General features: G+C 54.0%; 3 protein-coding genes across 4 annotated transcripts in view; 2 read left to right on the top strand and 1 right to left on the bottom strand.

Moving 5' to 3' along the window:
• The first annotated feature begins 421 nt into the window (after positions 1–421).
• On the top strand, positions 422–6,402 carry EIF6 (eukaryotic translation initiation factor 6). The gene is made up of 7 exons (XM_032419906.1): positions 422–523; positions 722–840; positions 975–1,060; positions 2,801–2,976; positions 3,524–3,700; positions 3,899–4,080; positions 6,103–6,402. The coding sequence occupies exons 2-7, from the start codon at positions 734–736 to the stop codon at positions 6,110–6,112; spliced, it is 738 nt and encodes a 245-aa protein (XP_032275797.1). The 5' UTR covers positions 422–523; positions 722–733; the 3' UTR covers positions 6,113–6,402.
• A 582-nt stretch (positions 6,403–6,984) lies between these two features.
• Positions 6,985–26,203, top strand: part of MMP24OS (MMP24 opposite strand) — an 85,509-nt gene continuing 66,290 nt past the window's right edge. The window contains exons 1-3 of one of the 2 annotated variants that reach the window (XM_032419389.1): positions 6,985–7,066; positions 7,144–7,639; positions 12,373–12,472. In XM_032419389.1, the coding sequence (XP_032275280.1) occupies positions 7,147–7,338 (192 nt within the window). In that variant the 5' untranslated portion in view covers positions 6,985–7,066; positions 7,144–7,146 and the 3' untranslated portion in view covers positions 7,339–7,639; positions 12,373–12,472. Of the gene's footprint in view, positions 7,067–7,143; positions 7,640–12,372; positions 12,667–26,203 lie in introns of those variants that run through there. The other variant, XM_032419388.1, reaches the window with a different exon arrangement.
• MMP24 (matrix metallopeptidase 24) overlaps positions 8,037–26,203 on the bottom strand; it is a 34,794-nt gene continuing 16,627 nt past the window's right edge. The window contains exons 5-9 of the mRNA XM_032419935.1: positions 18,760–18,921; positions 16,643–16,857; positions 14,443–14,581; positions 12,676–12,942; positions 8,037–10,739 (exon numbers count right to left, since the gene is read on the bottom strand). Coding sequence (XP_032275826.1) covers positions 10,402–10,739; positions 12,676–12,942; positions 14,443–14,581; positions 16,643–16,857; positions 18,760–18,921 — 1,121 coding nt within the window. The 3' untranslated portion in view covers positions 8,037–10,401. The remainder of the gene's footprint in view (positions 10,740–12,675; positions 12,943–14,442; positions 14,582–16,642; positions 16,858–18,759; positions 18,922–26,203) is intronic.

Below are 26,203 nucleotides of genomic sequence, written 5' to 3' on the forward strand. Positions count from 1 at the left end.
CAAATCTCAGTCCTTCACTCTCCCTTGGGCTCCAGATCTGGCCTGGACGTCTGTCTCGCACCTCACGCTCGGCCTGTCACCTTCCTCACTCCTGCTCTTCCTCCTTAGGCTTTACTTCAGTAAATACCTCCATCATCAATTCTTCGTGTCTCTGCGAGACATCCCTGGCTCCTCCTCTCTTATGCCTCGCATCCAACCAGCCACAGGTCTCGGTCAATTGTATCTCCTAAAAAGCTCCTGAATGAATGAATGGATGGATGGATGGATGGATGGATGGATGAATGAGAGCATGCTTGGGGCGGGGCCAGGTGGGATCCGGACCGGACCACTTGCAACCACGGAGTCCGCCAGGGGGTGGAGCTACGGTGGCCGCCTGCGTGGCGGGGTGCGCCGAGCGCTCCCGGAAGTCTCCCTGGGCACAGGCGGAAACGGAAACCTACTTAGGGCCGAGTAGAAGCCTTCGCCGCGTGCGAAGGTTGCGGTCGCTTGGTGAACCTGTGTGGAGGGATACCAGAAGGGACAGGTCCGGACTCCCCTCATTGTTAGTGGTAGAAGCCGGAGGATTCGGGGCTAGAGAGTCTAGAGAGGCCCAGTGGGCGGGACCCGAGATTTGAGGGACCGAGAGGGGCGTGGTCGCAGCGGGGCCGGAGGGGCCGAGGCCGGCGAACCCGGACCCAGGGCCGGTAGAGGATCCTCGGGCCCTGAACTCTCGGTCCCGCAGCCCTTAGGCCTCATGGCGGTCCGAGCGTCTTTCGAGAACAACTGTGAGATCGGCTGCTTTGCCAAACTCACCAACACCTACTGCCTAGTGGCCATCGGAGGGTCGGAGAACTTCTACAGGTGCGGCGGGAGCCCCGGGGCCCGCGGGCAGTGGGGTGGCTGGATGGCGGGGAGGGTACTGGGAGTCGGGGGCTCTGGCAGAGTGAGGGCTCACGCCCCTCAGCCCCGTAACCACTGAATCCGTGTTCCTACAGTGTGTTCGAGGGTGAGCTCGCCGATACCATCCCTGTGGTGCACGCGTCCATCGCCGGCTGCCGCATCATCGGGCGCATGTGTGTGGGTAAGCCGGGTGGAAGACGCGGAGTGAGGGAGTGGAGCCGCCCAGAGCCTTTAATTGTAGCCTTGGAGGGAACCCCGACTGACCCTGGGATTTCCAGGCTTTCATCCACTATCTCCAGAGACTAGAGAATCTCTCAGGCCTGGGCCAGACCCAGTTAAAGTGTCAGCAGATCTGACACTGGCGAAGGCTTCGGGATCATAGAATAACAAATAACATTTAGTGCTTTCACTCTTACACTTGATTTCTTTCCTTCTTCACCCAGATACTGGCGGGTAGGCATTATTGCCTAATCTGACTAATGATGAAGCTAAGATCCAGAGAACCCAAGTGTCTCACCAGGTTCCACACCTAGTGTGAGGGAACACTGAAATGTCATCTCTCCCTTGCTACTGACTCTGGGCATGTTGCTTCCTCTTTCTGAGGATCCAGTTCTGCCACTACAAAATGACAAGCTAAGATTCTGGGTCATCCTGTTCAGTTGTCCATTTAAATCGTAAATCCCCTTTACCATGTCTCTGAGTGGCATCCGCATCCTACGCCCCTACTTCCCATCACTGTTGAGTCTGGCCATTGGTCTTTTCTTGGAGCTGGATCTGTCTCACTGTCACCCCTTATTTCTTTACTATCACCCCTTCTTGCTAGTTCTGTTCATTGGAGCCATATAGGAGTTTGTTCTTTTATTTTTTTGTCATAAGCCTGATGACCTTGGCCTCTGAGGATTTTCTTATTCAGGCCAAACACTCTCATCCCTACTCATGACCTTTGGACTTGATGCTGGGTGTTTTTTTAATAATGTGTGTAACTCAGAGTTCAGAAGTTCAGAATTGTGTTCTTGCAGCGGTAGGCGGAGATTTAGTTATTGTTGTCACAATATAATTGTAGTTTGTTCATTCTTATCGCATTTGGTGTAAGTATATACCACAGTATATTCAACCATTGTGTTGACAGTAGGCATTTGGGTAGTTTTTGGTTAGTTCTTTTTTGTTTTGTTTTGTTTTTTTAAGAATTTTTATTTATTTATTTGACACAGAGAGAGAGAGAGAGCAGCACAAGCAGGAGGAGTAGCAAGTAGAGGGAGAGGGAGAAGCAGGCTCCCTGCCGAGCAAGGAGCCAGATGTGGGGCTGGATCCCAGGGTCCTGGGATCATGAGCTGAGCCGAAGGCAGTTGCTTAACCAACTGAGCCACCCAGGCGTCCCTGGTTAGTTCTATTATGAATAGTGTTGCTCTTTCAGTGAACACATGGACATGTTTCTTTTGGATATATAATACCTAGGAGAAGAATGCTTGGGTCACAGGGTATGTGAATATATGTAGCAGGTGATGCCAGATAATTACCTGAAGTGGTTGACCAATTTACACTCCTATTGGTTGTTCCATATATCTTTGCTGACACGTGGTATTGGCATTCTTTTAAAAATTTTAGCCTTCTGGTGTGTAGTGTTACCTCAATTTTTAAGTAGCAAAATATACAACTAACGCCAAGAGTTCCTCTTGCTAGTCCTGGTCCCCCAGGGTTGATGATGGCAGAGTGGACGGGGTGTGTTGGGATAGATTCCTGGGCTATCTCTGGCCTACCCAGTGGGACTCCTGGTCCCCCTGGGTGTTGCATGGATCAGTAGGTTGGTGGGCTGGGTTTGGGCCTAAACCTTTCCTGGGGAAGCTAACCGGGCTGGATTGTGTCTTCAGCCCCCTGAGCTTCGCAGGCATCTTGCCCCACCTCCTAATTTGGGTCTCTCTAGGGAACAGACACGGTCTCCTGGTGCCCAACAACACCACGGACCAGGAACTGCAGCACATTCGCAACTGCCTCCCAGACTCAGTGCAGATCCGGCGGGTGGAGGAGCGGCTCTCAGCCCTGGGCAATGTCACCACGTGCAACGACTATGTGGCTTTGGTCCACCCAGACCTGGACAGGGTAAAGTAGCCCGATTTGGCCCAGGAGTCACAGGACCAGCCTAGTCAGTGGTTAGTCACTGTTCTTGCCTATCAGGCAGGACTTAGGGGTGTCTCTTGTGGTTTCTCTTTATACTTGGGCTCTCTCGTGACAGGCATTCATTGGATAGTGGTAATAGAGGCCTTCCATGGTGTGGTCAGTGCGAGAAAGAAGCTGAGGAGGGTATTAATCCTTCAGAATCAGGGAGATGGACCCATCCTGTTCTGCAACCAACGCCAGGAGGGATAATTGACAGTTGAACTCTTGAGTGTGGGTTAGAGGGAAGAGAGTGATGTGGAGACCAGTCTGTCCGCTCAGGGCATGCACAGATATTAGGGGCTCCGTAGCTGGTCTAGACTCTGCTCCAAGCTCTACTCCCTCCTTTTTCTGTGTGAAGCTTCCATATGCAGCTACGTAGCACAGGAATGAGGGGCCTAGGGAGCCAAGCCCTGGGTGGTTCTGGGCATGGAGGGCCCTGGGTTCCTTGACCTGCAAGTTCTGGGCTGAGTACCGTGCCTTTGGCTAACAGGAAACAGAAGAAATCCTGGCTGATGTGCTCAGGGTGGAAGTCTTCAGACAGACAGTGGCTGACCAGGTGCTAGTAGGAAGCTACTCTGTCTTCAGCAATCAGGGAGGCCTGGTACATCCCAAGACTTCAATCGAAGACCAGGATGAGCTGTCCTCTCTTCTTCAGGTCCCCCTTGTGGTAAGCGTTCCTTTCTCAGACCTCCGCCTCCTGCTGAGGCAGATCCTTTGCCCAGTGTTAGGGATCGGAGTTATTACCCGTCACAGTTTGCAGTTGGGTTTGAAGGGCAGGGAGCAGGGTTTGGGGAACCTCCTCATCGGGGAGCAGCAAGACTTTGGCTTTTGGTGCCATGATCCACACTGAGCCATCCCTTGGCAGGCGGGCACTGTGAACCGAGGCAGCGAGGTGATTGCCGCGGGGATGGTGGTGAACGACTGGTGTGCCTTCTGTGGCCTGGACACAACCAGCACAGAGCTGTCAGTGGTGGAGAGTGTCTTCAAGCTGAACGAAGCCCAGCCGAGCACCATTGCTACCAGCATGCGGGATTCCCTCATAGACAGGTGTGTGGGCCTCTCTTCTGCCTTTGGAGGGTAGGGGAAGGAGAAGCCACCTAGAATGGGAGCCACACTGCGTTCATACCGGTAGGTTCTCCTCGTGTGGGAGGGCCCACCTTCAGCGCTGCTGAGGGGTCACAGGGCACAGCCAGCAAGCATTGCCTGAATATCTGCTTATCGCCGTCTCTGAAGGCTCAGCTCAGCAAAGCTTCCCTCTGGGCCATCTTATTTTCTCACCATGTTGTTCTGTTGTCTGTGGCTGCTTGTGTGTCCATGTCCCCAGCCAGCAGCCGAGGGCCTGAGATAAAAAGCTGTTTACAGAGCGAAGGAGGGGAAGCTGCTCTTAGGAACTGAGGAGACCCTAAGGGGCTTGTTGGGGGTGGGGTTGCATCAGAATCACAGTCATCTGGATTTTTATGGGTTTAAGAGAAAAGTGGGTTCTTGGGCCCTAACCCTGGAGAGTCTGGGGTGTGAGGCTCTGGAAGAGCAGCAGGTGTGGATATTCACCCTTCCCATGGAGGGTTCTTCTCAAGGCATGCCACCCCCCAAGTATCATAGGAGCCTTTATGAGGATAGGAACCCCATAGCAGAGCAAGCACTCAATAACAGAGCCCCTGCTTACAACAGGCAAAATTACCCTTCATTCTCCCTTCTTCATTCATTCGTTCACCTGATGTGCATTGAGCCCTGTTCCCTAAGTGTCTCGGGAAGCTCCAGTGAGACACTCTGGTATCCAGGAAGGTTTTGTGGAGGACACATCATTTAGTCTGGACCCCGGGGGAATGAGTAGGTATTTGAATATGCAGAGATGGAGGGGGGGGGGGGGGGGTGGAGCACTTCAGACAGACCCCGAGATGGGAAAGTAAGGCGAGTGTGAAGGGGAAAGGTTGCATTGCCGGAGTGTCAAAGACCCTGAATGCCCACATCAAGAAGTTTTTGACTGTAGGCCTGTGATTTTGACCTTTAGTCTCTGTTGAGCTGCTTGTTAATGTAGATTCCTGGCATCACCCCTCACTTACTGATTGCCTCGGTTTGGAGTGAGACCCAACCATGTGTGGTTTATTTTAATAAGTTTCTCTGGGTGATTCTGATGGGGAATCAGCATTGGGAGAGCAGTTGAAAGGGTCTGAATGGGAAAGTGGTACCAGTGGTTTTGTCATTTGTTCAGTAACTTTTTTTGAACATCTACTATGCCAGTCATGATGGTGATGAGTAAAATACACCCTCCCTGCCCTTGTGGAACATAGACTCTTACAAAGAAGACAGTATGTACACAATCATTTAATTAAAGAACAAAATTTAAAACCTCTTAGCAGCCTAAGAACAGAAAGAAATTTCTGCAACCTGATAATTGGTACCTACTAAAAAACTATAGCAAATGTATTTAATGGTGAAACTTTAGAAACTGCTCTTAAAGTCAGGCAGAATTGCCCACAGTCCCCAGCACGGGTCAGCTTCTGGTGGTCCTAGCTCATGCAGTTAGATAAGGGAAAGAAGTGGGTATTAGAAAGGAAGAGCCAAAACTCATTGGCTCCTTTGGTTTTGAACCCATTGATTCGAGGTGCCCATGAGAGCTCATGATGATGGGGTCAGGTAGGTGATTAGAAATATGTTTTCTAGTTTTACAATTGTACACATAATTATTACCTCCAGGAAGAATGTTCTGGCCCTATTCCTGCCACTGGGGGATTTGTGGTCTGGGCATGTCCCTTCTCTTTCGAATCCCCTTACTCCCTTCTCTGATGTTTGTTGGACTTGACTTCTGAGGTTCTGGTTTATGATGGATAAGTTTGAATAAATTTGAGTTGAGTGGGGAAGGAGTTACTTTTAGTTTTTAAGCACTGAGAGTTCTAGACTGGATTGTGACTCAAGGAAGCAGTGTAATCTGGGGGTGGGGGGCTCTGAGTGTGGCTCTTCAGGGCTGAGCTGGAACAAAGGGGTAAGGGTGGAGGCAGACATCTTAAGAATAAAGGGTGAGGTGTGCTCTGAGAAGCACCCTACTGACAGTGTTCCTTCTTCTCTCCCTAGCCTCACCTGAGTCACCTTCCATGCTGTTCTGTGGGCTCCTGGCTCTGGACTTTGGCTCCCTCCATGCCCCACCCAGTCTGTTTTGGATGCTGGCAGGGAGTTGGCAGAGAGCTCACCGGGACTGAGTGGCTGGATGCCCAGCGTTTCACCTGTGCCCATCTCCTGAATCTACAGTTACTGCAAAAATCTGCCATGTTGTGCTGTCTGTCAGGCCTTAAGGGCTCCTGACTGACTGCTCTGTTTGCTGTGCCGCCACCACCACCCCCAATTAAAGGGCAGCTGCCTCTGGCTATTCTTGAATGTGTTGTTTGGGGGCCTCTGCCTGCAACCCTCCTTCCCTAGCATTGTTCTGGGGGAAAGTGGGTAGGATGCACACACACACGTCAGTTTCACAATCTCCCACCCTCCAACCCCCATGATCAGGATGGGTGGCTTCCTCCCAGGGCAAGAGGAGGAAGCTCTACTGTAGTTCTCGCATTTTCCACACACTTAAGCCTCATACTTCTGGGCTTAAAGGGATGAGAATCTGTTCCAGCTCTCCTCTGGGCCGGTATGAAGGCCTGTGAGGGGTCTGAGGCACCTGGCTATACGGCGGTCTTGTCTTCTTGGACCGAGGTGGACGGAGGTCGCTGGCCTGGCTGCCAGGTGCCCTGGACATCCTCAAAACAACTTCCCTCAGTAGCTTCAGTCGGTGTGGGAAGCATCCGGCGGAGTCGTTCGTGTCCCCGGGCTGTGTGCAGGGCGGGGCCCGGGACGTTGGGGCGGCATTGGCCGGCGGCTGGTGGGTGGGGTCGGGTCTGTCGGGCCCGCCCCCGGGATCTGAAGCTGCGCCGCGGCGGCCGGGAGGCGGGGCCGGCGCGCGGTGAGGTCACGACGCCAGCCCCTCCCGGCGTCGTTACGCTGACCAGCGGAGCGCAGACGCCGGCGCTGGGATCCTGGAGAGCCGCGGCTCGGGCGGCGCGAGGTGAGGGCCGGGCTGCAGCGGGGCGGGGAGACTGGGTGGCTTGCGGCTGACCCACACCTGACGGCCTCTCTTTGCAGACCATGGGCGCTCGGCTGAGCGGCGGTCAGGGCGCCCCGGAGCAGGTGCAGCCTCAGCCCGAACCGCAACCCCAACCCCAACCCCAACCCCAGCCCGGGGCGCCCGAGGCCCCTGAGCGGCCCCAGCCTGAACCTGGTCCCTGGGGGCCGCTGGACGATGTTCGCTTCCTCATCGCCTGCACCTCCTGGTACTGACAAGCCGCCCTCCGCAGTTACTGCTCGCCGCCAACTGTCGTTCTGTCCGCCTCACCTGGTTCGTCTCTTGTGGTCTCTTTCCATCCCCGGTGCCCGGGAGACGCTCGGAGAGTCGGGGAGGTCACGGAGGACCATGGATGGGGCACCGGCTCGCCTCTAGCTGCCCCCTGTTCGCCTCTCAGCCTGCACCCAAACCAGCTCAAACCTTCGTGCTCACCCCCGCCCCGTAGCTTCTTAAGCGGTCTGGGTCCTGGGGCAGCCCTCCCCGGCGCTGGCTTCCAAAACCTGGCCAGGACTCCTGGTAAGACCCCAAGACTGCTGACCTGACCTCCTCTCATCTGCCCCTTATTGCTGAGAACCGGCCTTTTGCTCTAGTCTTTGGTTATGGCGCCATGTGCCTTGGCTTCGGAGAAGACCTAGCCACAGTAACCCTCCCCATACTCCTCCTAAGGGAGGTTGCTCTGTCATCCTGGATCTCAGTGAGGCATAATCAGGCTGTGTTCCAGGAACCCCAGTAACACTGGGCCTCTAGGGCCAGCCTTTTGGAGAGAGGAGACATGTGATTGCTGGGCTGGGAGATGAGATGCATGGGACAGTTCCCAGACACCCCAAAGCCCCTTGTTCCCCTTCTCCCAGAAGCTTCTTAAGGCCACTCCCAGAACCTGATCCTTGTTCCCATATCCCAGGGAAACAACACACTCTGTATTTTTGTTTTATTTAGAAATGATTTAAAAAACATTATACAAAGGCTGATCAGTTTAAAATGTGACCGACACTGAAATGCTGTGATGTTCCCCAGGCCGAGGGAAGCTGGGCTCTGGGGTCCCCAGTGCTGTGCCCCTCTGTCTGTCTGCCCTGTCCTGGGGTGATGGACAAACAGATGACCACCAGACAGGAGAATCTGAGATTGGAAGCCTCCAGGCTGAGCCCTCTCCGGGCCTGGCCCCGCATCCCTCACATCTGCAGCCTGTGCTGGCCTCCATCTCTTGCTCTTAGCTGGCCTCGGTAGTCCCAGGAGCCAGTGGGGAGCCTGGGAAGCCTAGAGCTTTCAAGAAGTGAGAGCACCAACCTGAGGAGTGGAGAGGGACCTAGAAGGGGAGAAGGGAGGCCAGGGAGAGATGGATAAAAGAGACCCTTCTGATCTCATCTTGGACCCTAGAGGTGTCCATAGGTGGGGACCCAAGGCCCAGCCAGCCCACCTGATGACCTGGGCAAGAAACAACCTCTCTGTGCTTCACTGGAGGGCACGGTGAGAGGTACCCTAGGCTTCCCAGGGCCTACACGAGTTTCATGTGAGTGGACAGGTATGAGCTAATAAAGTGCTTTGCAAAGTATAAAACACTATACAAACCTATGAATCACTAATATCTCTGCAGTTGTTCCCCACCCGCCCCAGGGAGCCCGCCCTTGGCCAAAATGAGAAAAAACAGAAGGATGATGACAGGGAACACAGTGGACCCACATAGGTGCCTCTGGGACAAGAGAGATTTTGCTCAAGACAGCTCCCAGGGCAACAGTAGTCCCTGTCTGCTACAGGTTAGGCCAACCCAAAGCCCAGAGGCCACAGGGTAGGGGCAAGGCCCATGCAGGCTCAGAGGGCCAGGATGGCATCTGAGGCTCTGCCAGCACCCCGAGGACTGATACCTCCTTTTGGCTTTGGCAGAGAGCCAGTGGGCACCACTGAACCCACTGGTCTTGCCTAGGGCTCTTCAGTGACAAAGGGGGCTGCTTCTACCAAGTTGAAGAGAGGCAAGCTGAGCCCTAGGGATTCCTGCCAGAGACAATGAAGGGTGGGCCCCTAGCACTGGGACTGCTACCAGTTGGGGGTGCCTTTTTCCAAAGAGCAGTGCAGGATGATGGGCCCAGTGAGCTGGGTTAGCAAGGGCCAAGCTTGTTATAAACACTGCTTCCAGGCTAAGAGATTGAGTTGGCCTCAGGGTAGCTGGGGGTGTGGGCTCTGAACACTTCAGAAGGCTGCCCTGGGCCCATTACCACAAAGCCATGAGAATGTTGGCCTGGAGCCATTTCTGCTGCACCTAATGCACCTAACATCAGGCTGAGCCCCAGACTGTAAGCAACAGGGCCGGGGACTGGGGGAGTGGGGAAGAGGGACGGGAGTGGAGGATGGTCACAACTCAGATCAGCCTCCAGAAATAGGGTCAGCTCCTGCCCCAGCCCTTTAGCCTCATGAGCAAAATCCAGCTCCTGGGGTGTCTGGGCGCTAGAGTGGCCTTAGCAGCACCTTGGTCCTTATCTCCTGGGGAAGGGCTGGCCACGCTGGCCTCATCACCAAGATAGTCACCTCTAATTCACCTAACGCCTCAAGCAGCCTTTGCAGAATGGGACTTTTAAAACAGTAGTGACAGGACATTTAAATATTCACGACGTGACAGCTGGGTCCTTGTCAGACCCAGCTGGGCCACAGCACTGCCTGCAACATGTGACCCTAAATCCTAGGTCTCAGAGGAGACCCTGATGTGTGGAGCAGGTTTCCTGAGGGATCTGCTGAATGCCAGCAGGGGAAACCCAGGCTTGTTGCCCACCATGTTGGCAGCAGGGGTCTTGTAGCCTTGGAGGACAGTGGGGTGGGGGTAGGGGAAGGGGGACATCTGACCAGCAGGTGTTGGCAAAGGGGGACCAGGATCGGTGGCATCTCCCAGATGGGGCTGAGAGTGCTAGTGCTGGCTTCCACAGAAGGTGCTGGGTCCAGCCAGGAACGGAGCTGTGGTGCCTCATTGTTACCACAGGATTCAGGGACCACAGGGCCTCCTCCTGGCATGGTCCCTGCCTCCTGATGGGGCCTGGCCTATTCCCTTGGGTAGGGAGCAGTTTACCCAGGACAGAAGGCTGGCAGCTGGGTGCCAGACACCCACCCTGGGGCACAGCCACCATCACTCCCTGCGCCACGCTCAGCCTAGGCCAATGTACCTACCACTTCAGCTGCATGACCCCCGGCCTAGGGCCCTGCTGGCCCCAGTGGGCAGTGGCCAGAGCTGCCCCTCAGACCCTGATGAGGAAGGGCCTGGCTGGCCAGACCGAGTGGACAGAAGGGCTCTGGGCTGCTCACACCCACTCCTGGACTGGCCGCTTATAGTAGGTGACAGGCTGAGGGCCTGCCTTGTTCTTGAACTGGAAGATGGTGTAGACCAGCACCAGGATGCAGAGGGACAGGATGCAGGGGATGACCACAGCCACGGCATTCACAGAGCCTGGCACATCGTTGATAGTCACCATGATGTCCACATCGTCCTGGGGCAGCCGCCGCTCCTTCCGCCGCTCCACGTCCTTCTGGTTGCAGCCCATCCAATCACGCAGGATGTTGCGTGGGTAGCCTGGCTCCACGCTTAGTTTCTGGTTGTCAAACTTCCAGTAGTCCCGGCCCTTGTAGAAGTAGGTGTAATCTGCAGAAACATGGCCCAGCATCACCACTCCCAGACACCTGCTCTGACCCATTGTGAGAGGGCAGCATGGAGGAAGGGCACCTCTCCCACCCTGGAGTCCAAGAGGAGCTCTGAAGGAGGGGTGGGCATATGAGGGGGTGGGAGCAGTGCGTTGGAAGGCTTGGAGGTGGGGGGAGGGCAGTGCTTGGCACACTCTGCACACAGTGTGGCAGGGTCATGGAACATGGCCTGCTCAGTTGCAGAGAGGTGCGCCCAGGACCTGGAGCAGCCTAGCCTGTCAGCTCAAAGGTGCTGGGAAGCTACTGAGGGCCTTGAAGTAGACAAGTCCCAATTTGTGCCTCCCTGCCTTAGCTTGGGGTCACAGCTCCATCACACTTGCCTTTGCCATCCCCCCACCACGGGTGCGATCACCTCCCCTACTATGGCTTGGACAGCACTGCTTCATAGCTCTAGAGCCTCAGCTGAGCTCCTGCTTGAGGCAAGGGAGGCAGAGAGCAAGATTTCTCCTTTTGTTGACAGCGGACACCAGCTTGTCACGGCTATCATGGGTTTTCTTCGGCTTGTCACACATCACGACACAGATGCAGGGTCTCTGGGACCCTGCTGGGGAAGGGCCTGGAAAGAAAGGAGGTGGAGGGGCTGGGCAGCCACAGCAGGCTCCCGGGCTCCCGGCAACAGCCTTCAGGGTAGAGACAGCAAAGCAGCTCACTCAGACCCTCCTATTGGCCAGCCCCCGACCCTGGGACTTTCACTGGCCAAAGTCCTTGATGTCACCTGTCTCTGAGGCTCCCAGAAAGCGAGACCACATGTGTAAAGCATCAGGTACACAGGAAAGCCACCAAGTAGCAGCTCTGCCCCTGAGACTTTGGCTTTCTTACCAGTGACATCTCCGTGGAGAGCCCTTCCCAAAGATGCTCTCTGATGCGCCCTCCTCCACCTCCCCCCCCCCCAGCTCTCCCACTACATTCCCTTCCCTTAGAGCATTTGCTGCCACCTTAGCTGTTTTCTGCCTCTAGACTGGGAGCCAGGGATGCAATGCAAGGCTTGTTCTCTGCTACTTCCCCAGCTCTCCCACACAGGCTGGCTAAGCAATTATCGTGGAGTGACCGAATGACTCCTGGCATTCTACATAACAAAACACACCAATAAGATGTTGATGATGGCAATGACGAAAGCCCCTAAAATACATGTGGCAGGGACCATGTACTAGGTGTTTGTCTCAGTGCTCTACTTAATTTATCTCATTTAATTCTTAACAAATGCCAGCGAGGTAGGTACCATTATTATCCCCATTTGATGGATGAGGATGCTGGGAAAACTGAGGTGGTTTGCCCAAACCTCTAGTCGGTGGTGGAGGTGGACATGAAGCCAGCCAGGCTCCAGAGTCTGTGCTTTTGACCAGATCTGGGGAAATGTATTTAGCAAACATTCATGGACTCCCACTCCGCACCTGGCAACACCCAGCCCCTCCTCTTGAGAAGCTCCTAGTCTGGTGGGAAGCTCCCCGCCTGGCCTCCAGGAGGAGCTTTGGAAATGTCTCATAAATAAAAAAGGCTTCTCTTTCCATCTGTCTGCCCTCGAGCCTTATACACAAGCACTTTTGAAAGCACCCATATCCATCATTGCTTTTCAGGCTTGATAACTCAAGGAACCCCTAGAGTACATCTGAGGACCACTATTTGAGAAATGCTGTCCGAAGGGATGAAGTCAGTCTGTGGAAACATCTCTCAAATGTGAGTCATCCCTGCAGATGAGAAGTGTGGCTTGGTAGCTGGGAAGAGAATGAATCGGCTGTGTGAACCTGGGTAGATATGAGGCCGTTGTCCTTACCATCAGGCACCTTTCTCAAATCTGGGTACCCTGAGAGTATGCCCATGGGCCCTGTTGAGACCCACATAAAATCAGCCACCCGCTACACAGCCAGGCTCTTACGTACATCCTTCCTTGCTGATGAAGGCCCCCTGGGGAGCCTGTGGGATGCCCTTCCACACAGTGATGGGCTTGGGGTAGCCAGGGTCCGTGGCCCGCCGCTCCTCGCTGTAGCGCCAGTACCGTTCACCTTTGAAAAAGTAGGTCTTGCCCACGGGTTCCCAGCGCAGAGCCGTATCGATGCCTTCTCGGGGCAGACAGCTCCCCAGCTCCCCTAGGCTGTGGGGGTACCCAGGCTCCACCGTCACCTCCTTAAACACCCAGTACTTGTCACCTGTAGCCAGGAGAAGCCCAGGATCAGCCTTCCGCAGTCACGCGGTACCAGAGGTGGTGGCTAGTGCCACGGATCCATCTTCTAGGACTGAAGTCATTCATAGAGCCACAGTGTCAGGGGGAAACAACCGAGGCCTGCTTGAGGGCCTCTGTGGGAGTCTGAGGCCCCTTGGCCCTGGCGGAGCATGCGGGCCAGAAGCCAGTCACTACAGATCCTTGGCAGCTGGCCCCACGCTGCCCAGCCTCCGTGCCTCACTCACGCGCTGTTGCTCCTCTCCTCTGGGGTGTCCCCAGCCACTCCTGTGGCTTCACACTATTAGGACTCCCCCACCTTCCACCACTGACACCCAACTCTGCGGGCTCACAGCCACTACCATCGGACCTGAGCCCCAGACCCAGGAACCCTGATCCCGGCCTCTGGGCATTTCCACATCTGCTTCCCAGAGTTCCTCATCACCTCCGCAGGGGGCTCCCTCCCCCGTCACCTTTCTGCCTCCCAGTTCCCCAATAAGAAGCCCTAGCATCACCTTTCACCCTCCTTTTCCTCCTCCTCTCTGTGTTCAGCCTCTTATGAGGCCTTTTGCATCTTTTAGCTGTCCCCCTCTGGCCTCACTGGCCCTCCCTGGTGTGGACCTCATCGACTCACTCCCCCCCCCCCCCCCCCCACCTCCGGCAACTGACTCAGAAATGGCCTCCCCACCTCTGCCCTATTGGATTGCCGCCTGCCCTCTGGCTCTCCGCTGCTCAGAAACGTCCAGTGAACTTCCAGCATTGCCCTAGCGGGTCAAGACCGCATTCTAGCCTGGCAACCAAGGCTCCTCAGGACTCTCCCCGACTCTCCTTTCCAGGCCACTGCTCACTGCTCTCCGACGTGTGGCTCCGTGGCCGGTCAGTGAGTCTTCTAAGCTTTTCCAGTGTACCCGAGCTGTCCCTTCCCCTTGGACCGCTTTCCTCACTTCTCACTAGCTGTATCTTACCCTTCTGACCTGCCTCCTTAGCGCAGTAGGCAGCACGTCAGTCTCATAACTGTATCTTACCTTCTGGGCTGGGCCCACCTCAGGATAATAGAAGTGAAAGAACCTAGCACTGGGGTGGGGGGGGCATGTCATACATGCTAGCTCCCCCCTGCCCCCTTCCCTGACCTCTCCAGCCTGTGTGACCTCCTCCCCACCAACTCTTACAGAACTGCTGGGCTGGCCTCCCATGGAGCACTGCATGGTCTTCAGGCTCCTGGACCATTCAGTGTGGCTGAACCTTATTATCCCGCCAACCTGGGCACACACAGACCCTCAGCAATCACTTCGTGACTTGATTCCTCCAGACTGTGCTTCGCCCACCTGCAGGGATCTATCTTGTCAGAAGTCAGTGTCTCTGTTAGGGCCAGAGGGGCCCTTGGAGGGCATCTGCTTCTCACCCCACCTCTTCCAGTGTACAGATGGGGCAAGGGGGTCCCAAGAAGGTCAGGGAACTGTCCCAGGTCTCTCAGCACAGGCTGTATTACCTTTGAAGAAGACAAATCTTCCATCGGCCCTTTCGTAGGCTGCATCTATGCGGGCGGGCAGGCCCTTCCAGAACTGCTCGATCTGCATTGGGTAGCCCTCTTGCACCCGGTTATTGCGCAGGCGCCAGAACCAGCGATCCTGGGGGTCAGTGAGGGGGGGAGAAAAAGGCATGGCAGGCCCTGCCTCAACCTAGTGATCTCACCCTTGGCGCTCAAGCCCCAATAACCCAAAAGCTTCCCCTGGGCCCAGCCTTGCAACCCTCCGTGATGTCTGTGCATCTACTGCTTTTAGCTTCCAGTGCCCTGTGAGGAAGACAGGATGCCCATGAACTCTCTTCATAATAAGCCTCCTGATGGCTCTTGCTGTCTGAGGGGCCATGATATGGACAGCAGCAGGCCTGGTGCAGGGATGAGGTGCGGAGGAGCTGGAAGGGGTGATGCCTGGGCCTGGGGTGGCCACATGAGGGCAGCAGAGAGTCACTGACATCCGCCGCTGCTCCCCAAGCTGGCCACTGAGCCTGGGCAGAGTGCCCCCTTGCTGGCTGGCTCCACCCAGCAGGGCAAGCGCCCTGGGAAGCAAGCTGTGGGAATCCCTCAAGACCTGGGTGCGAATTCGGGTTCCTCCACTCAGAGCGGCATGACTGTGAGCACAGTACAATTGCCTCACCTACAAATGAGGGTAATAATGGGGATCGGATGGGAGATTATGGGCAAAGTGCCTAGAACAGCAGGGAGCACGTAGTTGATGTTGAATAAATGGCAGCTCAGTAGGCCAAGAGTCTAATCAAAGCCCTCTTCTTCAAACTAGCGTCTTGTGCCTCTGCAGTGCCCGGAGCCGGTAGGCAGTCCCGGCAAGGCCTATCACCTACCAGGACCTCAGTTTTGTCATGTGTAAATGGGGATGATCAAACACAGACTTGACTAGTTGCTGTGGGGGGGTTAGAGTGCAGAAGAATGAATGTGATGTGCAAAAGATGGCACAAAAACTAGAAAGGTTTTTTTTTTAAGGTGTTTTACAAAAAGTACTTTCACATTGAGTTTTTTAAACCATAGTTTGACTTTCACAAGTCTGTTAAGTAGATTTGAGATATACCGAGTCTTAAGGAAGGCCAAATGACTTTCCTAGAGCTACTCTGTGAGAGGCAGGATTGGCATGGACTCATGGTGCCTGATTCTTGCTCAGTACTCAGAGCTTGCTGGGAGAACTCCCTGAGAGGAGTGGGGCAGCCCCCTACAACCACCCATGTGATGGAGACACGTTGGCCAGATCCCCTTCAGTGGAGGGCTTGTTGCCCTGGTGGCCCAGGGTGTGGTCAGCAGGCTGTTTTCAACTGCCAGCCTCCCTGGGGATGGCCTCAGCTTCAGAGAGCTCCCCAAGGTCATACCCCTTCTCATCCAATGACTGAATGAAGTAGGGGGGACCGAGTCCCAGCCCTTTGGGTCCCAATGTGGGATGACCCTGATGGGCCATTCTAGCTCCAGAACTCCCTGTGGGGGTGGCCAACTCTGCAATGGGCCTAGTCGCTGCTTATCTCCTTCTGCCAGTCTTGCTTGCTTCCTTCCCTCCTTCCCGCACATGTTGATCCCAAAGGTACTTCCTAATCGAAATCCTGCATTCCAAACACTGTCTCAGAGTCTGTAGCACACCCAGCAAACAGGCTGCCACCAGGTCAGCCCATGGCTAAAGTGACAGGGACAGGACAAGTGACAAGATGTAGCCTGGCCAGCTTTCTATCAGACATCCCTCGGTACCGGCCTCTCAACCCTGGTGGGATCTGGAGACAGACGCAGCCACCACCGTGCCAGCCCCCACTCCAAGCTGCTATCTTCACGGCCATGCACTCATTTGATCTTCATACACCCTTCATTAGGGGGATGACTCCCAGCTTTCAGACAGAGAAACTCAGGTCCAGAGAAGGGAGGTGACTTGCTCGAAGTCACTAACCAGAAGCAGTTCTCCAGCACTTTCCCCCAGCATTAACCCCTGGGAAGGTGTAGGATCACCAGTCCCCCGGCCGCCCTCTTGGAAACAAGTCAAATCACCCGGCAGCACCAGAAAGGGACCCCATGTCCTGGCCCCCAGGCCAGCTGGCATCCAGGCCCAAAGCGGGCCTAATCCCAGGGCAGCAGCCTCTCCTGCTCCACAGAGGGGGAATGAGTGCCGGGGACCATCTGGGTGTTGCCAGTGGACTGGCCCTACCTTAAACACAAACATCTCGCCTCGGAAGAGCACCACCGTGTTGAAGTTGCCATCACAGATGTTGGGTTTGGCACCTGGTGTGGATGGCCGGTCCCCTAGGGGTGGCCTGGGGGGCCTGGGCTGGCGCTCATGCTTCCTCTCACTCGGTGAGTGGATCCTGCGGACGGGGAGTGTGGGGAGTGGTCTTGTGGGCTCCAGGGGCTCGGCTGGAGGTCCTGGAGAGAGGGGCTGCATTTAGACAGGGCCTCCCAGGGCCCATACCTCATCACCACCCAGGCAGCTCTGGGGTCTGTTACCCTCCAGCCCCCTGTTTCTTCTCCCATTTTTTACTCTCCCCCAATCTTTAAGAAAATAGATGAAAAGAGCCATTAAATGGGACTCTCATCCTTTCACCTGCAAATCTGGTATCTTCTCTTCTTCTCTTCTGTTATAAGAGAGAGCTCCTTTCTTAGGCTCAATGTCCCATACCATCTTCCTCTGCCCCCTCCACACATGCTGGCCTCACTCGCTCTCCCCTTCCTTCTTTATCCTGCTCCAAGATCGCGTCTGCCCTGTCAAGATCTCCAGTGACCTCCATGTTGCCAAATCCAAGGGTTACGGACTCAAATTTTGATGTGCATCTGAATTATCCAGAGATCTTAATAAAATGCGGATTATGACTCAGAGGGTCTGGGGTGGGGCTTGCCATTCTGCATTTCTTCAGGTTCTCGGGTGATGCCAGGGTTGCTGGTCTGAGGCCCACACTTTGAGTAGCAAGAGCAGAGAAGCACTTTTCCAGGAGCCTGTACTGACTTGGTTTTCCTTCTACTTCACGGGATGTTTCTTTTCTACCTCCTTTGCTGGCAGCCTCTCTGCACCCACCGTACTCTAGAGGTTGGAGTGCTCCTGGGTCCTCTTCTCTCTATTTTTGTCCCCAGATCAGTTTTCTCACTTGGACAGTGTATTAGCATCACTGGGAGTGCTTTTAAAACTCTTGATGCTCAGAAAGCACCCCAGACCAATTAGAACCCAATCTCTGAGAACGTGGGCACTTTTTATTAAAATTCCAAGGTAATTCCAATGAGTCCCCTAGTTAAAAATCACCACCCTAAGTGATCTCATCCATGTTCATGGCTTTAAAGACCTTCTGTGTTGGGCTGTCCAATAGGATGTTCTATGATGGCAGAAATGTTCTATATCTGCACTGTCCAATACAGTAGCCTCCAGCTGTATGTGGCTGTTGAGCACTTGAAATGAGTGACTAGTTGTTAGTGGGACAGAGGAACTAAAATTTTAATTTTATTTAATTCTAATTAATATAAATTTAAACTTCAGTAGTCACAAGTGGCTAGTGGTTATAAACTGGACACCAAAGAGTCCAAATCAATATCCCAGCCCAGATCTCTGAGCAACAGACTGATAAATCCTATTGGCCCACAATTCGAAAAGCCAGAAATCTTGGTGTTGTCCTTGACCCTCACCGCCATGTTTGATCTATCAGCAAATCCTGTCCATTCCACTTTCAAAATATCTCCAGTCCCTACCTACCCTGTCCTGTTTTCCACTGCTTCGTTGAGGGAGATCCTGCCCATCCTCCATGGGGCCATCTCTTCTGTGAGGTCCTCAGGACTTCCAGAGGGAGCCCTCCTCCTGTGCTTCATAACCTGGGGGCTGAGGCGGCCTGTGCTATGCTGACATGCATTTGCTCCAGTAACTGGTCTTCTCATCTCAACTGACTTGGTAAGAACTAGGCCTTCACATACCAGTGTGAACAGGGAACTGGGAGGGAGGCCTTTCCTATCTTATCAAAATATCAGTCCAGCTTCTCATTTTTTCTTGTTTAAGAATCTCTTGACTAGAGGTGGGGGTCCCCTTGAAAGTGCACCACAGGAGGCGAGGGGGAGGTGTATGAAGGGGGAGGAGGTAGAGAAGAGGGAGTGGGTGGGATTCCGCTCACTTTTGGCAGCTCAGACCCTCCCCCAGTTTCCCAGTGGGTCAGGCAAAGACCTCAGAAGCCTCTAAAGGTCGGACAGCGGCTATGGTGATGGATGTCAGTGCTCCCCCCGCAACCCCTCAGGCAGGGAGTCACAGTCCAGCCCCGGAGACAGAGCAGAGGCCTCCTCTCCCCTGCCACATACCGTAGATCTTCTGGATGCCCTGGAGATCATCCTGAGGCAGTTTGAAGTTGTGTGTCTCCATGTACTGGTAGAAGGGTGCCATGATGGCGCTGGGGTCATTGGAGTGCTCCAGTCCCAGTGCATGGCCCAGCTCGTGCACAGCCACCAGGAAGAGGTCATTCCCTGTGGAGAGGGGGGTGGGGAGGTGCCCAGGGCACCCACTTAGGTGTCAGTCAATCCATTGCTTCAGCAAACACTGAGCAAAGGCTTTGTGTCAGGCCCTATGCTGGACCCTGGGATCTACAGAGAAATCCTACACAGTCCTGCCTTTTGGAACCTTGATATGTGGGGGATTTGGAGAGAGAAACAAAATAAGTGAGATTAATGTTCCAGGTGCTTTAATAGATGTCTGTAAGGGTCAAGTGAGGATTCTGAAAAGGGAGGAGTGATTTAAACTTGAAGATGTCCAGGGAAAGCTTCATAAAGGTGAAGTTTAAGTCGGCTCTTGAAAGATAAGAAGTTAGTCAGGAGAATGGACTCGGAGGGTAGGAGAGGGAGGGGTGGGGGTAGCATTCCTGGCAGAGAGAACGCTATAAACAAGACCCAGGGACAAGCAGGCTCATTCCACTTGGCTCTGGAACAAAGCACGAGGGGAGGGCAGAGAGAGAGATGAGGTCAGCCAGGCTGGCAAGTGGGGCTCTGTGATGCCACGCAAAGGAATTTGGATTGGCTTCTTAGCCAGTGGGGGGTTTAGACAGGAGTGGGGGTGGCAACATGATGAGTCACTCTGGCTGCACTGTGGCTGGAGGAGGGAGGAGAGGGGAGGGAGACCAGAGGTAGGGCATTGGTGGGGCCGGGCTGGAAGCTGGGAGAAGGGTCTGGGTGAGAGATGAAAAGGGCCAAGCCAGGGGAGGTCTGGGGGCGGCGGGCAGGTGGTCAGCTTCAGGAGGCCTGGGGGGCAGGCAGGGCCCTGATGCGAGGCAGCGCTCCGTCTGGCAAGACCTCAGTCCTGACAGAACTGAACCATGGCCAAGATCAAGGCAGGGACTCAAATGCGAGTGGAAACAATAAGGTCCAGGTGCCGAAAGTGGGACACGGGATCCCGAGCATGAAGCTGAGGCGGCAACATGGCACGGTGGTCATGAGCGTGGGCCCGTGAGCCAGACAGACCTTCATCTCCAGCTCTACCCCCACCAGCGCCGTGAACTTGGCCAACAGGTCTACCCTCTGAGCCTCAATGTCCTCATTTGTAAAATGAGGAGATCATACCTACCTCATAGGGTCATGCGAAGACTGGATAAGATAATATACATAAAGGGCGTGGCGCTGCTTAGTAGCTGTTGTTAGCATACAGAAGATGCAGCTCGGTGCCTGGAACAAGCCCGTTGACCAGAAAGGAAGCACAAGGCCAGTGGGGTTCCAGCTACCGGACTTTCTTAAGCCAACTCCTCTGAGCCTCTGGATCAGGCCTGGGACAGAGCAAGGCCTGATTTGGGGGGTAGGGGTGGGCGGGTTAAGTAACCCCAGCTTTGGGAAAGGAACACAAGGGACAGGGAGTTGGGCAGGCTGTTGTACCGACAGTCCTGACCCCTGCCTGTCCAGTAATAACCTCTTGTTTGCCTTGACCTCTGGCATTTGAGCTCTGCCTCTCACTGCCCAGCCCTGAGGCATGTTGCAGCTCATTCCTGCCACCTTGACGTGCAGGGGAGGCTGCAGGAGCCCAGGAGGAGGTCAGGAGTCCTAGTGCCTACTCTGCTTCCAGTGTCACTGGCTAAGTTGCCCAGCGCAGGTGAGGGCCCTGTGAGGGTCATGGGGGCTGGGGATTGTCTCTGGGCTTCCTGGTTAAGGTCTTGGGAAGAGAGGAGTGCATGCCTGCCTCTCTGCTGACACCACCAGTGTCTTCAGCGAAGTGGGGACGGACAAGATCAGTGCAAGGTTGGCCAAGAGCCTGGGGCTGGCCTTCTGCTGGGGAAGGGCAAGCTGGCAGGAGGAGGCCAGGCCGCCCCCAGTTCCTGCCTCGGGTCCTGGTTCCTCTGGCAGCGGGGAAGGGTGAGCTCATCTCTCAGCTCCATCCCAAACAAAGGCAGCTACTAGAGCCAGCGGAAGGCAGCTCTGCTTCCTGGGGGCCGGTCCTGCCTGGCTCTGCTCCTCGCCTGTTCTTCGACCTGGGACAAGCTGTTCGGGCCTCTTGTCTCCTGACCAGGCTCTTTCTCGGGGGGCATCCACAGGGACCTCTGCTGGGAACCAGGGAGCAGGGCTCTGAGCACTTGGCAAGACTCTAAACCTCTGTTCTCAGCTTGTGTCTATTACTGTGATAGCCCTTGTACCTGGGTCCCTGCACAGCCCTTGAAGGAACGAGGACTGTGGGTTGATTCTGGGGACTGAAAGGCAGAGAGGAGCTGGGGAGCTGGCATCCCACTGCACAGAAACCCAAGAGACTGTTCAGTGGGGGCTGCTCTGGGGAGATGGAAGGAGCGGGGAGAGGGGCAGAAGAACTCCCCAGAGCTTGTGAGGGGAAAAGCAGAAGGATGGAGAAGATCCCAGGACTTCATGGGCAGGAGGCTGTTAGGGTCTTTACCCTCTGAGAGGGTGAGAAGCAAGGAAGCAGAGTGGCCAGAAGTGGCGTCTGAGGGAGCCAGAATAACACGAATCCCAGCCCCGGCATGTCGCAACCGTGTGACAGTTTAAATCTCCTCCTCTGTAACATGCAGGGAATAACGGTACCTTCATCCTAAGAATGGGGGTGAAGTGGATGAGGCAGGGTATGTAAAGTGCTCACACTGCCGCTGGGCACAGAGCTGCGGGTCACTCTCAACTAGCAGGCTCCCGTGGAGTTGCGCGCGAGGACCAGTATCCCCAAGAGGGAGTGTTCCCACGGGCCGGGAGCTCAAGTCCTGCGGCCTCCTCGCAAGTACCCAGACGTCACTCTCAACTAGCAGGCTCCCGTGGAGTTGCGCGCGTGGACCAGTATCCCCAAGAGGGAGTGTTCCCACGGGCCGGGAGCTCAAGTCCTGCGGCCTCCTCACAAGTACCCAGACGTCTGACTCGGCTACTCAGATATGCCTTGTCTCTGCTTCATTTCCTTTTCTTGGAACCTCCGTATTTGTTAAGTCCCATCTCATTGACCCTTCCAACCCCCCAAAAGATTATATAACATTTCCCTTTGCCTCTATTCTTTTGCCAGTGCTGCCCCCTCCACCCAGAATAGCCTTACTCCTTCCAAGTTCAGCTCATTGCCACATCTTCCAGGAAGACTTCCTTGATCTCCCCCACTGGCAGTGAGTGCTCCCTCCTCACCTCCCCCAGCAGTTTATCTGAATCATCTTTATGGCACCGCCCCCCCCCCCCCACCGCCGCCTGTTACAGCCACTAGCACACGCTCTCTTGTGCCCCAGGACTGTGAGCTCCTCGTGGGCAGGCTTTGTGCTGGACAGGGCTGGGTGATAGCAGCCAGTAGGGAGCAGTGCCAAACGTTCAGTGATTTTCCAGGGGTGGTCCGTGGACCACCTGCGGCAGAACCAACCCAGGGCGATTATTAAAAATTCAGAGTCCTGGGTTCCCACCTGGCTCAGCCACTTACGGTGTGCGTTTTTATAACCATCTGAAACTTTACTTTGCTCATCTGTTAAAGGGAGACTAGGATCCCTGCCTGGTCTGACTCCCAGGGTGGCAGGGAGAGTCACAGAAGCCATCGCGGAAGGGCTCTCCTCTGTGAAGGCTGGTCTCAGTGACTCTGCCTGTCTTGTCACCTTCCCCGCAGGGCTGGGTTCCCTTCTCACTAGAGCTTAGTGAACTTAGACGTCAGTGCTTGACCCACTGGAAAGAGATGAGGACAGCAGGTGCCTGGAAGCAGCCCCCGAAAGCAGCTGGAAGGCACGGTGGGCCACATTGCCCTTCACACAGACTCCAATGACGTGGAGAATCAGAATCACCCTTCCACCCTTCCATCCAGTGGTTCTCTAGGAGAGCTTTTTAAACACACAGATGGGGGAGCTTCTGAGTCAGGACTTTGGGGTTAGGACTTGAGTAACTTTTTTTTTTTTTTAAGAATTTTATAGTGATTGGGTCAGGCTGACACACCTGAGGCAGCCGCTCCCCCTCGGCACCACTAACAGTGGGACGGCCGAGCGTCCCGGTGCGGCGCAGGAGGGTTGACCCCCGCCACTTAGGAAGCTCTTGCCCAAAAGTGAGTCTAGTCAGGCCTGTAGGTCTGCTGACCAATATTCAGGATATAGGAGGAAGGGAGGTGTGTTAAAAGTGGATCTGAATCTCATCAAACCAAATGCCTATACTTGGGACAAGTGACCGGGTTTCTTCATCAGGGTTGGGGGTGGGGAAGCGAGCTGACCGCTGTAAATGAAAACAGCTTAAGAGACGTCAACCATGTATGCTATGTGGATGTTGTCTGGATCCCGATGCAAGCAAACAGCTGTAAAGGACGTTTCTGAGGTAATTCTGGGAAAATGGACCCAAACTGGGAATTGGATTTTAAGAAATTATCGAAAGTTTTTTGGGTTTGATCATGGTTTTGTGGTTGTGTTAAAAATAATCCGTTAGAGGTATGTCCTGAAGTATTTACAAGTGAAATGATATTGTGCCAAGGATTTTCTTTAAAATACATCGGCCAGAAAATAAAAGTGGCAGGGGGAGAGAAGGTGAGATGAAGGCGGTGACATCATGTGGGGAATGGCCGAAGCAGGGCGGTGGGCGCCTGGGGTTCATGTTATCATTCTCCCTTCTTTTGTGAGTTTGAAGGTTTCCATAATGGAAATTTAGAAGAGAGAAGAAAGCCAATAAACACATAGTTCCCAGGAAGGCTCCACGTACTCCCTCGCTGAATTTATGTGGAAATTAAACGAGATAATATACAGGTGATCCATAAATCTTGGTTCCTCTCATCTCCTTCCAGAAACTGTCCTAGGGCAACCTGCTGCATTCCAGTTCACCTGTCAGGGGCCTGTTGCTAAGGTCAGGGGCTGCTTCTGAACAGTTCATGCTTGGCTTTCCAGAGCACAGAAAATTCCTGACTCTTGTCCAAAGAAGACATCGGCCATCTTGGACGATCTATCAGAGTTGGCGATTGTTCATCAGGATGGGGTGGGACAGGCGTGAGGACGCTGGGATTGTGCCCATCCACAGGTCCCAGCTCCTTCCCACATACACCACCGGAAGCTCTTGGGATTTTGAGATGGGGCCCCAGGTCTGCAACAGCAAGGAGGGCTTGCAGGCAGCAGAAACCCCAGAGCTGGGAAGGGGAGGGCAGAGTTAGTAGGAGGGTCTTCCCGGTGCCTCTGCTAGCCACATCCCTTTAAGAATTCATCTGTCTCCATCAGGGCCATAACTAAAATCTTGCCAGCTAACTGTGCCTGGCACGTAACAGGGCTCAAAAATGTTAGCCTCTCCTCACACTTTATCAGTTAGCACAGACAGCCCTTCCTTGACACTGATTCAAGAAGAAGGGGAGAAAGAATAGCTGTTCAGAAAGCCAGGAAGCACACCCAGGACAGAAGGAAGGGGATACCAGGACAGAGGAAATGGCGCTGGATAGGAAAGAGGACCAACATTTGAAGAGGGCAAAGGACAAAGAGAAATTTAACAGTTCCCTATCTTTGCCGAGGCTGAGCCTTGGCCAAACCACCCTTTGACAGATAAGCCAAGAGTTGCCAATCCCTGGTCCATGCAATGATCTGAAATGTTCTCAAGGAGGCTGCCCCATGCCCAGACACCAGACCCAGCCTCTGAGGAACTGGGCCTGTAGGAGTCTGCTCTCAGCCTGAAGCATAGCCGAGGAAAAAGAATGCCCTGTGTTCCCCAGACATGCCTAAGTTCAAGAATCAGAATGCCCAGGGGACGGGCCTAGGAATCTGTTTATAACAAGAACCCCAGGGGATTCTTATGACCAGGCAAGTGAGGGAAACTCTGGGGATCAAGACAGTGTTTCTCAAGGTGATGGAACGCCTACATCAGAGGTGCCTGGAGCATTTATTACACCAAGTGTGGATTCCCAGGCCTGACCCCAGAATCAGAGAATCAGAGTAGCAAGAGGTTAGGGGCCTGGAACCTGGAATGTGCGTTCTTTAGAAAGGTTTCTGGGTGATTCTGGTGTGCCCTGCAGTTTGAGAACCATGGAAGCTTAGCTTGGTAGCTAAGAGTATGTGCTCCAGGGGCGCACCTGGCTGGCTCAGTCAGTAGAGCATGCAACTCTTGATCTCAGGATCCTGAGTTTGAGGCCCATGTTGGGTGTAGAGGTTACTAAAAAAAAAAAAAAAAAAAAGAGTATGTGCTCCAGACTCATAATGCCCAGGTTCAAAGCCTTATTTCACCATTCACCGACTATGAGACTATAGGAAGACTACTTAATGTTTCTACATACCTTGGTTTACCTATCTGTAAAATGGAGATGATAATAATAATATATACAAACTACATGTGGAAAGCACTTGACACAGGCCTTAGAATATCAACACGCTAATTGTTACCTGTTCTCATCTAAAAGCCAGAATCCTCTATCCCTTTCTCCTCCAGGCTCCCTCTGCATTTTCTTATTTTCTTGATATTTCTGCTACATCCTTCAGTAGCCTGCTTTGTGACAGAGTTACTTATGCACACATTGTCTCCCCCACTCAACTGGGGTTATCAGAGGGCAGAGACCATGTCTTTTTTGTTTAAATGTTTGGATACCCCCCACCCTGGGCTGTGTATCATGTGACACTGGTGTTGGAAGGGGTCTTAGAGATCACCCAGTCCAGTCCCTCCTTTTATATACAAGGAGACTGAGAGTGGATCATTTGCCCCTAGTCGCACAACCAGGTGGTTGGGCTGTGGTTCGAGCCCTGGTGCTCCCAGCTACCAGCTATGCCATTTGAGCCGCAAGCTCTTTATCTTAAAAATGGGCATAATGATGTACACTTGCCTACTTACTAAGCAAGTGCCTCGGGAGTAAATACTGATGCGGAACGCTTTTGCAAGCTGAGGGGTATTGTTACTAGTACTGTACAATATGACTCTGGTTCCATAAAACATTCACTGAGCTACAGTGCTGAAGAGCAAGTTATCCACGGATACTAGAGTGATTATGGGGCCCGTTATCTGCCCGTGAAGTTGACATAAAGGAGAGAGAGTCATGTTGTCTTGTACGATGGCCTTTGAAGCCCTTACCAGTCAGGCCAGAGCCTACCACCTTCAGACCCCACATTCCGCTTGAATGACTTTTTTACCTTTTTCTCCAGCCTCTGATCCATTACTTCATATTCTTATTCACGGCCTAACCCTTCCCTCTGGACTCACCCCCCTTAGACCATTTACTAAGTGATCTGACCCTACTCCATGGATGGATCAGTGTGGAGCATTATCAGAGACCTCAGTTTCCACCCTCTTGGGTTCTTAGCTCTTGGACCTGAAGCTCCAGAGCAGGAAACTCATCTATGGCATCCCAAGCTCTTCCTCAGGGCTTCTTTCCCTTACA

Source organism: Phoca vitulina, unplaced genomic scaffold, assembly GCF_004348235.1.
Source record: "Phoca vitulina isolate PV1807 unplaced genomic scaffold, GSC_HSeal_1.0 scaffold22, whole genome shotgun sequence".
Lineage (NCBI taxonomy): Eukaryota > Metazoa > Chordata > Mammalia > Carnivora > Phocidae > Phoca > Phoca vitulina.

Coding starts and splice junctions, on each gene's coding strand:
- EIF6 (XM_032419906.1), top strand. CDS start 734: ATGGCGGTCCGAGCGTCTTTCGAGAACAACTGTGAGATCGGCTGCTTT. Junction 841..974: donor GGGTCGGAGAACTTCTACAG/GTGCGGCGGGAG, acceptor GTGTTCCTACAG/TGTGTTCGAGGGTGAGCTCG. Junction 2,977..3,523: donor TCCACCCAGACCTGGACAGG/GTAAAGTAGCCC, acceptor TTTGGCTAACAG/GAAACAGAAGAAATCCTGGC.